At 48.9% G+C, this 16,535-nt stretch overlaps 1 protein-coding gene across 2 annotated transcripts; it reads left to right on the top strand.

Annotated features, from left to right (window-relative positions):
• The first annotated feature begins 827 nt into the window (after positions 1–827).
• On the top strand, positions 828–11,517 carry NASP (nuclear autoantigenic sperm protein). Of its 2 annotated transcripts, XM_026854309.1 has the most exons (13): positions 828–1,121; positions 1,899–2,009; positions 2,572–2,652; positions 2,815–2,912; positions 6,365–6,447; positions 7,339–7,424; positions 7,560–7,633; positions 8,447–8,635; positions 8,891–9,057; positions 9,488–9,541; positions 9,635–9,706; positions 10,700–10,831; positions 11,351–11,517. In XM_026854309.1, the coding sequence occupies exons 1-13, from the start codon at positions 1,051–1,053 to the stop codon at positions 11,402–11,404; spliced, it is 1,272 nt and encodes a 423-aa protein (XP_026710110.1). In that variant the 5' UTR covers positions 828–1,050; the 3' UTR covers positions 11,405–11,517. The 2 variants fall into 2 exon arrangements, with proteins under 2 accessions (XP_026710110.1, XP_026710109.1); XM_026854308.1 differs by lacking the exons at positions 828–1,121; positions 1,899–2,009; positions 2,572–2,652; positions 2,815–2,912 and adding an exon at positions 2,939–4,489.
• The last annotated feature ends 5,018 nt before the right edge of the window (positions 11,518–16,535 follow it).

The following is a 16,535-nucleotide window of genomic DNA, read 5'->3' as shown; positions in this document are numbered from 1 at the left end:
CATCAGTGGGGAGTGTTAAAATCAGAGTGCCAAAAGCAAAGCCCATTTGTTGCTTGTCTTACAGAGTTGGTAGAGTTGATCCTGCCTTAGGGCAGGTGGATGGACTAGATCTGAGTGGTCTATTCAGGGCCTGTATCCATGCCTGGGACACTTCACTACCTTTTCCTCCAGGGAACAGCAGTAGGACAATTAAGGCAGCAGTGCACCACGTTTGAGTGCTGCCTACTGAATTTGCACAGGGTCAGTTGCTTGAACCCTTGACCTCTTGCTACTCATTCAGGTGGGCTCCCAGGAAGAGGGGCTGAGGAAGGGACCTTCCTTCTTCACACTGAAGAACCGTTTGCTGTTTTGTTTTTAAATAGCAAAAGCCAGCTGCTGGATACGGGGAAACAAGATGATTGAGTGATATCCGGAATATGATCAGCACCTTGTAAAGTAAAACTGGATTTCTGTCCTCAGTTGTTTTTTTGTCTGGCTCTGTATCTATCAGTTATCACTAGTACAGTCTTGGGCAGCAGCAAATTACCCTGCCAGCTGAATATGTTCAAGACTTCATACTCAAACCACTAGACAGGCACCTGAGGGATTTGGGTTTTCTTCTACTTTCTTGGTGGTTGTCATGTTAGAACTTGCATAAAATGCTCAAGTACATTTTTTTTCCGTGACTGTTTTTTGGGTTTCTAACTGGCAGCGCGTGCAAAACGCCCGATTTTTGTGCTTTACGCGTCGTCCCGCGCCGCAAGTTTGCGTGGGGAAAGCTCTGAGCTGCGGGTGTTTGTAGATCAGTGGCTGGCAGTGGGGGGTGGTCCCGGCCTGTTGGCCGGGTTTAGTTTGATATAACCTGAAAGTGAAAGCATCTGCTTTCCTACCAGTCTTTTATTCAAACAATAAATAAACTTGAAGCTACTAGGTTTCTCCAGAAGACAGCCAGCAGAGTGAACTTGCTGTAGATGGCTGAACACCTGAAAGCAAGCACCGCCTCTGGCTCTGATTTCACACTTCTGAGAGCTCGGTTCCTGTCATGAAATGGGTGGCCTGTCATAAACACTTATGCAATGTTTTGTTTGCAGGATGGAAGAGGAACTGGCAGCTCCTTCCACATCCACAGACAAGACAGACAGGTGAGATGGGAGTCAGAATTGCATTCTTCAGTAACTGACAAAATCTGGGGATTATTGAGTGAAACAAAAAGGTCACCCTTCAAATCAGTTGCTAAGCTTGAAGTTCAACAGATGTGGATGCTGTAGATGCTGAAAATGTGATCACCAGTGGTCTGCACAAATTACCCCAACAAAACTCTTTCAGGAGCTAATAAACACACAAATATTAGCTGTTGTTCATGAAGTTTTTGATCTGTGAGTTAGTGCTGGGGAAGCATCTGGGAGGTACAAGTATGTGACTAGCATGTAGTGGTACTCCTGTGGCTAGATCCTCTTGTCCTAGTCCAAGGTACTGGAATGGGAAGGACCTTCTAGAAATGGAGCTATGCAAGATGAACTGAAATGAAACGAGGGTTGAACGTATCATTCTTCTCATGCCTCATGGTGTGCTATGGGAAGTCATAACCTACATCTATTGCTTTTTTTGGCTTAACTATTATTAATACAGTAGTCCGTGTTGTATTGGTGTGCAACTCTTCAAGCATGTTCTTTAGCATTCTTTGTCATATCAGATTCTGATGCCTACTTCTTGTAGCAGTTAGTTAATTAATTAACCTGTCTGCCTTCAGTCATCAGAACTAAACATTGGTGCAGATTTAAACAAACAACACACCACCGCACACCCCCCCAGTAGTTCCAACCGGTTTAATGTATGTAACTTGCTCTTACACAAAGCTGACTAGGTTTTGAAAGCTGGAAGTGATTTTTTTTTTTTTTTTTTTTTTCCCCCCTCTCCAGTATGGATGTGGATGGAGAATCAAAGAAACTATTGGGTCTAGGACAGAAACACTTGGTAATGGGAAATATTCCGGCTGCTGTTAATGCATTCCAGGAAGCTGCAAGCTTACTGTGAGTACTAGACTGTTCTCTATATTTTTGTAGGGCTTGGGTTTCAGCTTGGCTACGCTGATGTGGCTTATACAAGAAAGATTGAGATTTTTACCTTACATATGCTGCTGTATTTATAATACAGTGGAGGAGAGGACGAGCTGTTTAAATGTAACCCAAGTGTTGGACAGTACTGTAGTTGGTGTGCAATTTAGGCAACTTTTATGATGGTAATTGTTGGTGCAATTCCCTAATGAGGAAAAGGAATTTGATGTTTTGCAGTGTGTGGTTCTGATGTCTGCTAATATGAAGTTAATGGGATGGTGTTACTTGCTAGTAACTTGTTTGCTAGTCTTGATCAGTCTCTGAGGATGATACCTCTTTGGGTTTTAGATTAATTTACTTTGCTAGATGCTTGAGAGCCATGTCTAGCTAAATGAGAGGAGTGTTCATGATTTGTTTGAAACAATGGGAGACGAGCTAAGAAAATGATTCTTCCTGTCTGGTAATCTTTAACTTTCAAGTTCATGTATCAAAAATCTAAAGTACGCACAGGTAAAATAATTCTTCATTACTATTGTAGGGGTAAAAAGTACGGTGAGACAGCGGATGAGTGTGCAGAAGCTTTTTTTTACTATGGAAAATCTCTCCTGGAGTTGGCAAGGTATGCTAACAGATTCAGAGTCTGCCGGGCATAACAGGATTTCATCCTCACATAGACAGAACATTTATACAGGGTTGCTTGGGGTGGGATGGGCATTGCAGCTTGTGCAGTTAAAATGGTGGTGTTATAAGAGCTAAGGGATAACAAACTTGTTCCCTTTAGAATGGAAAACGGTGTGCTGGGAAATGCCTTGGAAGGGGTGCAGGTTGAAGAGGAAGGAGAAAAAGCTGAAGGTGGTTCTGCGTTACCAACTGTTGATGGTATGTAAAGCTGTTGGCCATGTTGTGGAGGCACTGAGCTGTGTGTTCTTGTCTAAACGATCAAAGTTCAGTCCATCGGTATCTCAGGTAGCCTGAATCATTCTGCTGAAACTCTCAGCAGCCTGAATGGACTTGGATTTTTGTTCTTCTAATCTTGCTTAAAGATTGTACAAAAGCTCTAAAACTTCTGCAAGAAACCAGTCACTGAAAGCATGTGTAAAGTGTCACCAGGTCTCTGTGTCCTGAAACACTTCATTCAGACTTGCTTTATTAAGCTTCACAGTCAACTCGAACTGCCTTGTAATGGTACAGTGTATATAGTAGGACAGGTCAGAGTCTCTGTTAAAGTTCAAGAATAGTAACTATTTTGTACTACTTGCAGCTGGAGATAATACAGGAGTTCCTGTCAATCCAGACTATCAAAGCACTGGCACCTCTTGCTTAGCTGTGACTAAAAACGCTAGCGCGCAAAACTGCACACTGCTTGAGCGGCCGCTTGCTATAATGCAGTCTGGGGAAGGGGAAGGGATTTGCTTAGTTCAAGTTACTATGTTAGTTCCTTTACTTTGAAAGTGGAGATTTTAGGAATGTCATCTAATCTGATGGCAAACCAACACACTGGAGGGTCTGAGGGTGGTATTGTCAGTGCCCATTAATGTCTTTATCACTAAACTCGAAGAAATGTTTATGCTTCCTCAATCATGTAGAAGATGCAAGGGAGGAGTTGAGAGAACAGGTATATAACGCCATGGGGAAAAAAGAAGAGGCCAAAAAGTCTACAGAAGAGTCTCCAGTACTACCTGAGAAGGATATCAAAGAGGAGGATGCTGAAATGAGAGATATCTCAGAAGAAGCAATTGCTGACAAGGACATTAAGCTTGAAGAGGCTGAAGAGAAGATGGAGACTTCTGTGGAAAAAGAAGTAACTTCAGAAGAGCAGAAGCAGCTGGCAGCTGTGGAAAAGGAGACTACGAAAGAGGAGGTAGCTGTGGAAAAGAAGGTAGTGGAAAAAGAGCAGAAGGTGATGTCTGAAGTAGCAGAGTCAACTGAGAAGGAGAGAATGACAGAAGTGTCAGACAAGGAGGCAAAGGCAGCTGTGGAAGAAGCTGAAGCTGGAGAACTGGCTGTGGAAGAGAGGGGAGAGGTGGGAGAGCAGACAGCAGAAGCCACAGGAAAAGAACCAGCTGTGGAAAAGAGAGAGACTGTAGAAGGGCAGGCAGAGGCAGCTGTGGAAGAGAAGGCAGTAGCACAAGTGACAGCAGAAGTGCAGGCAGCAGTTGCTGTGGAGCAGAAAGAAGTTGCAGAAGGGGAAGCAAAGGCAGCTGAACAGAAGGTGGAGGAGAAACAAGAGCCAGTAGAGACAGCTATAGAAAAGAAACTGGATGAATCGAAAGAGACAGAGTCCTCAAAGGAACTTGTGCCCACAGAGGGCAAAGAGCTGTCTAATGACATGGAAGAAAAGGCTGAAGTAGCTGCTAAGGTAGAGAAAGAGGAAAAGAAAGATGACCTGATGGAAGAGGGTGAAGGTGCTAAGGTAGAAAAAGAAGAGAAAGATGACCTGATGGCAGAGGGAGAAGGTAACAGTGAGAGGAGAAAAGTACTTGTGGGTGAATGACTTGATGGATTTGGCTAACAATGGGTAAAAAGTGTTCCATTCAGAATTTTCTGTTTGCCTTAGAATAAGGAAAAGGCACAGTAAAGGGGCTCTTGAAGGATTTTACATCCAAGTAAAGTTTCAAGGAATAGTGAATAGTCTCAGTTTGTCTAGACTAACGCTTAACTAACTGCAAAGCAAATCCTACTTGAAAGCAAACTTAACAGCCCTGTGAAATGTGTGAGTAATGGCTAGGCTGGTGGAGAATACTGAATGGATGTTCACTTGCATGCATCTGGGTTTATTGCACTAACCTTCAAATAACTTGAAGCACAAGTTGCCTCTGGTTATAACCATATTTTATTTTAAAACAGTGGAGCAGAAAAATAAGAACAGCTGAATACATAACAAAATAGTAAATTTGCTTTTGGTGGGGGGAAGGAACTCTCCATTTGAGTCTTTCTGGTGGTAATTACAAGTGAGAGTTTGGTTGGCAAATCTAAACTTAATTTGCCCTGGAACCTGAAGGCTTATTGCTACTGTCTAGCACAGACTTCCTGCTATTTAGCTTTTTCTGCCATTCTGCTTCCCTGCTTCACTACAGCTGTGTTCAGGATTATGTTAAGGTAACCCAGTAAAACTTGTACACTTTGCTGAAGCATTACTTGCATGGCCTTAGTAGGCCAGTGCTTTCTACTGCACAAGTTAATTGATGAGCTGGTAATTGAAACTGCTTGTCAGTACATCAGCTTCACGGAAGACCCTTATTTTAGGAGTGGCACATATTCAGACTGAATAGTTCTGGACACTGAAAGGACTTGTACTGCTGAGCACAGTGAACGCTCAGTGGTGGAGCAGATGTCTAACAACATGTCTGTCTGGACAGAGTATGACTTGAGTGTAAGCTGAGAGTAGTTATCCACTCCTCATCCTGTGAAAAGCTGATTATGTGCACATACTGCTGCTTTTTTGTCCCCAACTCTGTTAGTGTGAGGACACTTCTTGAACATCCTGGTCTGGTGCTATGTTGTTCCAGAGTCCTCCCACTACTTAAATTTTAACTTCCTAATTAATATCTTTTCTGTTTTGCCTTTGATTGAGCTGTCCTCATACTTGCAGGTTTGGCCCTCTCAGTGGTAGGTGTGCCTTTTGGGAGTTAGCCTAATGAGCTCACAGGTTCTCTAGTCTCCACCCCATCAAGCTGGTGTTATTCTGCAATTAGTGGTCAAGTCACAGGAATGAAGTGTATGAGTTCAGCATGCAAGCCAACCAGTGCTCTGAAGTTATTAGCCATGCTCCTTCACTGCACATTTTCCCAGAATTGTTTTCTACTGGTAGAATAGATCATGCAACACAGTATCAGAAGTCAAATCGGTGCTACACAATAGCACATTCATTAATAATGTTGCCACTTAAATATCTGACATGAGGAACACAAATTCAGAAACAGTCTTTATTTGTACCCAGCTTGGCAGCTATCTTGCTGAAAACCTTTGTTATCTGTAGCATGAAGTCCAGCAACTGACCCGTACCTCCAGGGTGCTCAGGATCCCACGGCCTTGGTGTGAGTTCTCAGTGCTTTTGTGAGAACTGGATGCTCTCTTAAGTTTTTGTTATAGGTAGTTTGAAGTGAAACTTAAAACAAGGACTAAGGTAACTCGGAAGCACTTTAGTCTATGGTGCCTAATGCTTTCAGCAAGATGGCTGCTGCTGCTGAGTCTAATGTCTCTGTGCTCTTCTTGCATCACACATCTAACCTGTAACTGGAAGGATAGGGGCTGGATAAAATGCATTCTGCCTGACTCCATGTGAAGCAAGCGTAGTAACAAGTGTTCTCGTTCATCTACTTTCCTTATAGAAACAGAAGAATCTGAAGAGGAAGATAAAGAAAATGAGAAAGCTGAAGATGATAAAGAGAACGAATTGACAGTGGAAGACAAGGTGAGATGGCTGAGCTCTGATACTGGTGCTCATGGAAGAGAAATGTCATGTTAATGTTTTTATAAAAGCTCACTTGTATTTCATTTAGTTCTGTGTAGGAAATAACTTTTAAAAACCACTATTGCCTAAGGAAGGGGCAGTCTTATGTGTAGTCCACACTGTAGGATCTTGCTCGGCTCAGTCTGTAAACTTGGGCTTGTTGAGCTACGCCAAAACAAATGCTTGCAGTCTGTTGATGAGTAGTGCATCCTGGTCGGTGCAGGCAGGGATTGTTGCTTTAGCTTCTCACTAAAGTTAGTTACTTGTAACAGTTTATTCTCTGCTTGTTTTGTTGTCTCACTATGCTTGTTGAATACACCCAGTCCAGTAAGCCATGATTAGAATGGGAATATAGTGGGAAGTGTAGTCCTACTTAAATCTGAGGTGTTACATTGATATAGCAGTCAAAACACTTAGAAAAATCTGAAGCCTCTTAGAGTGTGTTGCTAATCATGTTAGACACCTGTCTTGTTCAAAAGCTCATTTGAAAAAAAAACAAAACCACATCAGCTCCTTTATTTAGCTTTCGGTTCATTTAAATATCACCTTTATCAAAAATGTTATTCTTGGGATAATGTTGGTGCTTGACACCCTGTTATTTCTAGGAAAAAAAATATTAAGGCCATATCAACTAACAATGTAAGCTTATCTTCCACCTAGAACATGATCACTGCAGGCAAAGCCTTGGTTGATGCAATAACCTCTTCTGCATGTTCTTCTCTTTTTTTGTTTTTTACCTTCTAGTGGTATACTGTTTCTCTCATGAAGAAATTAATTCTTTGATGGCACTGCTTAGAAACTTAGTGTTGTTTGATGTGATATGTAACCACTTAATCTTTAATGCATTTCTAGTCTTTACAGGAAAGTGAGGAGGATGAAATTGGAAATCTTGAGCTAGCCTGGGAGATGTTGGAGTTGGCAAAAATAATCTACAAGAGGTAAAGACTTTAAGTCCTCATTTGGATATGGGCTAGAGAAACTCATTGTAAATGGGGGGTGCGTGTGACATAAGCAGTTAGGGAATGTGTCATATTCAGGATTTGAAAACTACTTTTTTTTTTTTCTTAATTTAGACAAGAAACAAAAGAAGGTCAGCTCCATGCAGCTCAAGCTCATCTAAAGCTTGGAGAAGTTAGTATTGAATCTGGTAAGTAATATTAATTCTCATGTATTAAGGGTTTGGTTCCACTTTCTGTCACTTTTGTACTTAACAGCCTTAACTCTCCTCCGTTCATTTTAAGATGAAAACAAAATAATTTGTCTAATTGATAGTGCAGCCATGTGAGGAGCTTTGAAGTTGATGAACAATTTGAAGCCTTAAACAGAATAGTCCATGCTTTTCCAGAATGGTGAAAGAAAGCTTTGAGTAAGAAGCAGTGTGCCAATGAGAAATGACTTAAGACTTTCCACAATCCTAGGGTAGGGTCAGGGAAAACTCTTTTATGCAGCAAAAAAAAAAGGGAGTGGGAAGCAAGCCCCACCTTCATGCCTTGTAATGTGTTTTATCTATCCTTCATTTAAAAACATGTTTTAATCATGTTAAATCCAAGTAGAGTGTAATCTTTCTCTATGGCAAGCATTGGAAATAATCTGACAAGTTTCTGGATCAGAAATGGAGAGCTTTACTGCAGGGGTGCAGGCAACCCCTTAGTTCTAGATTCAAGTTGCAGTTGTGACCAGTTACATTCAGTTCATGGTAGGGGGTTAAATAGCAGGATATGTGTGCCTGGTTTTGGCTTGAAAGCCTAGTTTGTCTATTTACAGCAACACAGTAAAGAACTCTTTAGAGAACTAGAGGAACTGGACTCTTAAATCTGTGAGGGAGGAGGCAGCGTTGTCACTTGATGATCAGAACTGTATAAGGTCTAATAAAATACGGAGTAACTGAATAAGGGTTTAGATGTTGCTTGTTTGGATAAATGAGTGTAGTTTGTAAAGACTTTGCTTCTTTCTCCTATAGAAAACTACATGCAGGCTATAGAAGAGTTTCAGGCCTGCCTGGCCCTGCAGCAGAAGTACCTGGAGGCTCACGACCGCCTGCTCGCTGAGAGTCACTACCAGCTGGCACTGGCCTACCACTACAACAGCCAGTTCGATGAGGCGGTTTTGCAGTTTGGTAAATCTGTAGAAGTCATTGACAAGAGAATGGGTAAGTGGATTTCTAAAACTGCTTAGTGAATATGAGAGCTTTCACAAGTCAAATCAGACTTTTAACTGCCCTAGAAGTAGTTAGGTATGCTTATTCCTTGCTGTGCAAATGTTTGCTGGTCTGAAAGTGGTAACGGGCTATACACGATGATATCAGAGTTGTTGAAGCAGTGTGTGTTAAGATACCTCTGGATATTGATAACTGGGCAGCTTCTATATATTGAAGTTTTTTGCCATAATAACTGTTTCATCCTAGCGATGCTTACTGAGCGAATAAAGAAGGCAGAAAGTGGATCCCCTGAAGATGAGCAGGAGATTGAAGAACTGAAGGGACTGCTTCCTGAAATTAAAGAAAAGATAGAAGATTCGAAGGAGTCTCAAAAGAGCTCAAGAGTAGCTAAGCTGGCACTGAAAGCAACCCTGGTTAGTGCATCCTGTGGTTTTCTTCTAAGCAAACATTCTTCCAGTGAAACTTGGAGTAAACCAGTAACAGGGAGCTCAGGATTGATCGTGCAGTTTGGGGGCTGGTGGTTGCTCACAGGTGTTATGGGCTGTGATGGTGAAAAGGAAACTGAGGCAGCTGACATCTAAAGAGAATATTTACTAAATACACTGGCATCAGTTGTTTCAAACCAAACCGGAATTTAGGCTTCTATAGCAATTTAATGTGTCAGGGCTGGAAATGATATGTCAGGCAAATGTGAGAATGGACTGAGTGTGTCATCTGTCCCATGTGTAAGTGAAGAATGGAGAGCTGAGACGTGAAGGAGTTGGGTTTTCTGTCCTTTTCTAAACTAGCATATGTGGTTCTGCTGGAAATTAATTCTTCACTGTTTCTTCTGGTTTTCTTAAGGTTGGAACTACATCTGGCTTTGCACAAAGTGAAGACAGTGGTTCTGTTTCCACAGTAAGTTAATTTAAGATGGACGATGTTAATTCCTGTCAGCTCTAAGGATTACTGTTTGCTGTTACTCATGTGCCAGTGTCTGTCTTGTCATAGATTCCAGTAAGAAAAGCAGCTGATGGTGCATCTCAGTGTGTTACAGACATCTCTCACCTAGTCAGGAAAAAGGTGAGTCCAGAAATGACTAGTTGAACAGTTTGTTAAAGTACTGTTGGCTTGCTCTGCATAATTGGATTTCTAAAGCTTTTTTTTCTTTTAAAGCTTAATTCTGTAATGGAAAAACCACTCTAAAAGTAAAACCAGAAACAGTGCATGAAACTCCTTTCCACTGGGAACCAATGAGTCTGGGAACCATCCAGCCTTGAGGAGACTGCTGCTGGTGGTTGAGCACCCTGCCTGACCCACGCTGGCTTAACTTCAGAGCCGAGTTGTGTGGCTCTGCAGGTGTTCTCTGAACAAGTGCCCTCCTCTCCTGCAGACCTGCAAGAAGAGCAGGGTGGCCTTACAGATCTTAAGAAGAGGGCAAGCAACCAGGCTGAGTTGGGTTCCCTTCTTTCCAAGTGGAAATAGAGAGTTGGACTTAATAAACAGCAAAACCAGTCTAATGGTAGTAATGATAGACTGCCTCATAGAGGTAATATATTGAGTGCTTAGGTTCCTTTAAAGGTTTATGTTTTTTCTAGAACTGTTTGCTAATATAACTAAAATTATCCCCTATAGGATCTTAGTTTTTATTTTGTATGCTGCTGTGGCACAGCCTGGCCTGTGTTATATTGGCCTCTTTCAGTTCAGGTTTGTCTGGAGCAACTTTGATCTGCTTTACACAGGTGATTGTAAGTGCCACAGATGCCCTCAATCTACCCACGTAACTGTTACCTGGCTCAGCAGTTGCATGTTTCCTTGCCAAACTACAACTAAGGATAATTCAGCACTATAGATACTAGCACCTAAATAATGTCTTACTGGAAATCCTTTGTGGTCGAGACCTCTGTACCAAAGCTTCAGAGCTTTGGTTAAGTCTTAACACTTAAATATCTGTCCTGAACCTGGCAAGTAGAGGTTGAATAGATAATGTGCAATGACATCTAGATGCTAACTTTCTAAAAAATATTTAAACTTTAATTTGTACGTAGTGAAGACTATATACAATTTTGTCTTCAGAGGAAACCAGAGGAGGAGATTCCACAGGGGGACAATGAAGCTAAGAAATCTAAACCAGAACCGGCTGTCAATGGTGGTGGTGCTGATGCTGCCCCCAGTGGAAATGAGGTTGCAGAAAAAATGGAAGAGGAGGTGGGCAGCTGAGGCAGGAGTCTGTGCCATGCCTTTTTTCTTTTTTTTTTTTTATTTTTTTCCCCCCTGCTCCCCTCTGGACCTGGTTTTGTGCCCGGTAGCTGTACTGGTTTTACTGCCTGCTGGTCTCCACAAGGTGCCCCGGATGAGATGGGGAATATTCCCCCTCTGGCAGGATGCATGTTGTGTCTGACACTGGGCTGGGAAGTCACCAGCTGTGGAGATGTGGACCCGTGGGGTGGGACAGAAACATGTTCTGAGTGTTGGAGTTGGGCTGAACTACAGCACAGGGCCTTTCCCCAAGGTATTTTTTTCAGTACTTCTGGGTTTTAATACTTAACACCTGGGCTGCAGTTGTTAACATCAGTATTTTAGAACAGTGCTGCGCTCTGAAGACCAGTAAAGCATGTGAGTAGTCAGTTAAATCTTCAAATGACAGAAACCTTGAACTGCTGCATGAATTGGTGCTGTAAGGCAGTGTCTTGTTCTTTAAAAACAAAACCTTTTCTTTTCTTTTAGACAGAGAAAAGGCCACAAGCAGAATCAGGGGCTGCAGTTGAAAGCACAGTATGATAATTCTTTAACCTTGGACACTCCTCTCCTTACAAGGAAAATGGTTTTGTATATAGTGTATTTTTTCACTTTTTGGCAACTTTTGTATGACTTCAATAAAGATTGTAAGCAAATGGTCCTTGTTTTGACCTCCTCCTGTTACAAGCTGCAGCCTTTGCTGCCCCCGGCCCCTGGGGGGTGCAGGTCTCTGCACTGGCTCTCCAGTGGCCTCCCTGTCCCTGTAGCCTCAGCCTTTCCATCCAGAACAGCCCGAGGGGTCTGTGCAGGGGGAGGTAGGGCTGGCTGCTGCTGGGAGGGTGTCATAAATGGAATCTACTCTAGTGGTGTCTAGGGGAAGTCAAAGTAAGACCTTTTTGCCTTTGGCTGGGGCAGGGGCTAGAGCACAAGCTCTGGCTGTGTTTGTTTTTTCTAGGCTGAGCCTGGTGCGGGGTCCTGTGGTGACTCCCTCAGCCTGGAGCTGGGGAAGGCTGCTCAGAGCTTGGCTCGCCCCTGCACCCTTTGTTGCTGCATCACTGGCTCTGCTCTCCCTCTCCTTTATCCCTGTGTTGGGGTGGGAGGGGGTGTGGTGGCTCCTCAGTGACAGGGCCAGGCCCCCTGTCCCTGGGGGATACGTGTGTGTGTGAAAAGACAGAAGTAAAAAGTGAGAGGCTGAAGCAGTTTATTAAGCCTGTAGCATGTGACCCACCACCAGGCAGGAGAGGGCTCGGGGCTGGGCTGTGGTGGCCTTGTGTCATGCTGCCCCGAGAAAGGGCTTGTGGTGGGGCTGTGCCTGAGGGAGGAGTGAGCTGTAGCAAAAGGGGGAAAAAAGGGTGGTGCCCCCCTGAGACCGCTCTGGGGCACAGGATGGAACCTTCATGTGGGCACTGTTGTGGGGCAGAGTCTGAGCCATGGGGCTGCTGGCTCGGGGCTGTGCCTGACACTGCCTGTCCCTCTCCCTGCTGGCTCTTGCTGCTGACAAAATGCCCAGAGCCTCTCTAGTCCTAGACTGCGGGGCCTCAGTTTTAATGATAGAGCCTGTCCCAAGCCCCCCTCCCTGCAGCTGTAATGCAGATTTTGCCACCCCTTCCCCTCACATAGTTCATAAAGCTGTGAGTCTCTGTTCTAGCTGGGTGGGGGGGTGCTGGGGGAACATGGTCCCCTCCCAGCTCACCTTCGAGGAGGTTTGTGCTGGGCTGGGGTGTCCCGAGCGGGAGGAGGGTCCTCCAGGGCTATGAAGGGGGCAAGGGAGAGGCTGGTGGGAACAAGGGGGTGGCTGAGGGCTGTGGCGGTGCCTGTCCCCAGTGCTGGCCCAGGGGCCTCCTGGAAAGGAGAAAAGTGGCGTTAATGGGGGGTCCTGGCAGGAGCTGCCCAGCCACCCCACGGCACACGGCCGTGGGTGCAGAGCACTTCATGGCTGTGGTTTGGCACTGGGAGGGGGCACACCTCCCGCTCTGTGGGGCACCCCTGTCCTCGGCTGCAGCCGGGAAAGTGGTTCCCAAATCATCTCCCCAAGCTCATACCTCCAACCCATCCTGTCCAACCCCATCTCCCCACTCCGGGGAGCTGGAAACAGCCCTGGGAGGAGGCTCTTACCGTAAAAAGCTCTGGCACCGGCAGGGCTGGCAGGAGCTGGGGGGCCGCGGGGGGTGGAAGGATGGTTTGGGGCAGGCGTGGCCCTGTCTGCTCCACGTGGCGTCGCAGCATCCCCACCTCTGCCTGGAGCTGGGCCAGCTCCTCCATGTGCCACTGGGCTGCCCGGGAGCCTGCGGGACGGCAGCTCCTCACTGCAGAGTTTACACTCCCCCCAGCACCCCCCCAGTAACTCCTGGCACCCCACGGGGCTGGTGTGCAGGGTTGCTGGGGGTCCCATTCGTGCTGCTGCTGTGACTCTCCCCTCCTTGTTCCCCTCCCAAATGTCTGATGGGATGTTGTCCCCCAGCTCAGTGCTGTCACTATGCAAGGCCCCTGCCAAGTGCCGCCCAGGGGCTCTGGCAGCCGCAACTGGGGGCTGTGGGGTACAGGTGGGGGCCGCCCCAGTCCTGGGACCTGTCACCTACCGGCATTGGCTCGTCTCTCCCTCCTGGCCTTCAGCGCCAAGAGTTTGTCTTCCAGCTGCTGGTTCTCCACCTCCACGGCCAGCAGGGCCGCATCCAGGCCCTGTGCGCCAGCGCCAGGGGGCTCTGCCCGCACAGCCGGGGCTGCCTCAGTTGCCCCCTGTGCAGACAGGGTCCCTGCTGGGGCTGGGCTGGGGTTGGGGCTTACCCATCCTCCTGCCCCCGCGCAGCCCTGTGGGCCCTTTCTCCAGCGCCGTGGCCTCCACCTGGAGCTGGAGGAGCTGGTCCAGGATGTCTGGGTTGTGCCCTCCGGCGTGCAGGTAGGCCAGTCGCAGTGCCCTGCCGCAGCCCCGGCATCAGCCATGGCGGGGGCTCGGCAGACGCTTGGCTCGGCTCTGCCATCACCCACAGACCCTCACCTGGCCTCGGCGGCGAGCGGCCCGGCGGCTGGCAGGAGCGTGTCGAGGTGGAGGGCAGCCCTGGGAGGAAATGGAAATGGAGGGATGTGATGAAAACGAGGGGCTGATGGCCCCTTGGATGAGAGTCCCCCACGCCTGGGTGCTGCCCCGGAGGGGTGCAGAGCCCTGTCCCCGGGCCGGGGCTCACCCTCCGTGTGGCAGCCATCTGCCCTGATCCTGCAGCACCTCTGGGGCCCGTCTGCCCTGATCCTGCAGCACCTCTGGGGCCTGGCTCTGCTCTGGCTCCCCCTGCTCAGGGCGGGGGGTTGCACCCGCTCCAGTCCTCAGCGCCGCCAGCCGCCGGCACAGACCTGTGGGATGGCAGAGGGGCCGCAGGGGTGGCTCAGCACGACCCCCACAGCCCTGCTCCCTGGGGGCTACCGCATCCCACAGATGCCTCCCCATCACCCATCACCCTGCCAGCACCTACCCTCTCTCTGCTGCTCCAGCTGCCGGGTCCTGGCCCGGATTTCAGCCATGTGGTGCTCGTGGGCCTCCAGCAGCTCCTGTGGCTGCTGCCCGTGCCCCCGCGGTGGGGCTGCCCGCCGGCTGGGCTCTCCCTGCTGCACAGGGAATTGCAAAGGGCTCGAGGGGCTGGAGCCCCAGCCGTCACGGGGCTGGGGTGCGGGGAGCCGTTGGGGTGCCGGGTTTGCCGTACCTGCACTGCCAGCCGCCTGGAAGCGGGGTCAGCCGCGCGGAGCAGGGCCCTCTCGCGGGGGGTGAGCACGGCCCCCAGGGGAGCCCCCCGCGCTCGCCCCGACCCCCGCTGTCCCTGCACGGCCCGTGGGAGCCCGGGAAGCACGAGGAGATGGTGTGGCTCAGCGCGGGCCCCGTGCCGGGACATCCCGACCTCGCAGAGGAAAACAGGAAGAAAAGGTCGGGGGGGAAATGCTTAACAACGTGAACTATTCTGGCTTTGGCCAAATGACCACCGAGGGGCGGAAGGCTGGAGGGTGCCCCTGGTTCAGGCTGGGCCAGATCCAGCCACAGTGGCTGTGACACTGCATTTCCTCACCTGCAGCACGTCCCAGCCCAGCACCCATCCCTCTCCCCAGCCCCACACCCCCGTGCCAGACCTTGCGCCACACTACCGGGGTGTCCTGCGGCCTCCCCGCCGTGCCCAGAGTCCCCTCCGCAGGTGGCGGGTCCCCCCCGGGGAGGCAGGAGCTGCTGGCGGCCGGGGTCCCGAGGCACAGCTTCTCCTCATGCGCCCGCAGCAGCGGCCGGGAGCTGAAAACCATCCGGCAGCGGGGGCAGATGAAGCCTCCCACGGCCGGCATGGGGCACCCTGGGAAGCACCGCGGGGTTGGGGGTCACCTGGGGGTGCCACCCTGCCGGGGCAGAGGGGTCATCCCTCCGGGACGCGGGCACCGACCTGCTCGGCAGCGGCCGCGGTGTTTGAAGCCACCGTTGCTATGCGGGGACGGGCGAGGGAGGCGGCCGCGCCCCTGGCCCTGGCCGTTCCCACTGTTTACCACAGGCACTGGAAAGGGGGGAAAAAAAGTGTCACCTGGCCACCTGAGCGATCCACAGAAACCGAGATGGGGGAGGCCCTGCCAGCAGCCACGCACAGCGAGTCTGCCCTGTCCCCCCCAGAGCTCCCCTTTGGTGGTTACACAGCACTCGCTGCCAGCCCCGGGGGTGCCCCGGCAGGGCCCCTTTTCCTCCCTGGAGCAGGTCACAGCTGTGCATCACCGCTGCTGAGCAACCTCCCCCCCGAGGTGGAACCGCTCCTTCGCCCCCTGCCCCCGTCTCAGTGCCACAGATGGCCAGGGGCCCACCCGCGTTCCCCAACGAGCCCCCTCCTTCCCTCCTGGCCCCTCTCCGCTTGCAGACAGCCACAGGCTCTTCTCAGGGAGCCCTACGCCCCCCTCCCACTTCGCCACTAGCAACACCCGTCACAGAAACCAGGCGATTTGCTCAGGAAAAAGCTGCCGTTTGATTGAGGGGGCTTTGCTCAGTCCGGCAGGCAGTAACGCTTTAAAAGCTCCACCGGTGTTTAAACCGCGCACACCCCGTGGTGGAAGCTGAAGTCTGACGTGAAACACCCCGAGCTCTGGGTACACGCAGCTCCTGCTCTGCTGGCCCCCAGCAGCAGGTTCTCACTTTCGCCAGGAACGGCGCAGCTATCTACTTTGCCCAGTACAAGTGGCTTCCAGCACAGACTTTTTTAAATCTACCCCATTTCTTGACAACGATGACAATACATTTATCTGATTTTTCACTTAAATGGATGTAGGAAGTTATATTTTTTTTAAAATGGATAAACTTTTCCAAACAAAAGCCACGTGTGGTGGCACCAGAGTCGAAGTACCTTCAGAAGGAAGCAGAGGATCTGTGGTCTTAGAGCAGCCCAAGCACCTCCCCGAGCATTCCCAGCGAGTGGAGCGAGGCTGCGAGGGCAGGGATGAAGGAACAGCCCTCGGCCGCTCGCTCCGGGGCGGTAAGGGCAGTACCAGCAGCCCGAGCCAGCGGGAACTAAAGGCACAAATAGCAGAGTTACACCTGGTGTCACTGAGCATGTTCCCTCGAGCCCAGGTGCAAAGATTCACAGCTAAACACGACAATTTTATTACACATCTGCCCTCTCTGCCTGGCCAGGAACAGATTTAAAAGACTGAAGCAAGACCTCGGGTGAAA

The sequence above is a fragment of the Athene cunicularia genome (assembly GCF_003259725.1).
Source record: "Athene cunicularia isolate RWA chromosome 8 unlocalized genomic scaffold, athCun1 chr8_part1, whole genome shotgun sequence".
NCBI lineage: Eukaryota > Metazoa > Chordata > Aves > Strigiformes > Strigidae > Athene > Athene cunicularia.
This window is presented reverse-complemented; position numbering and strand designations above follow the sequence as displayed.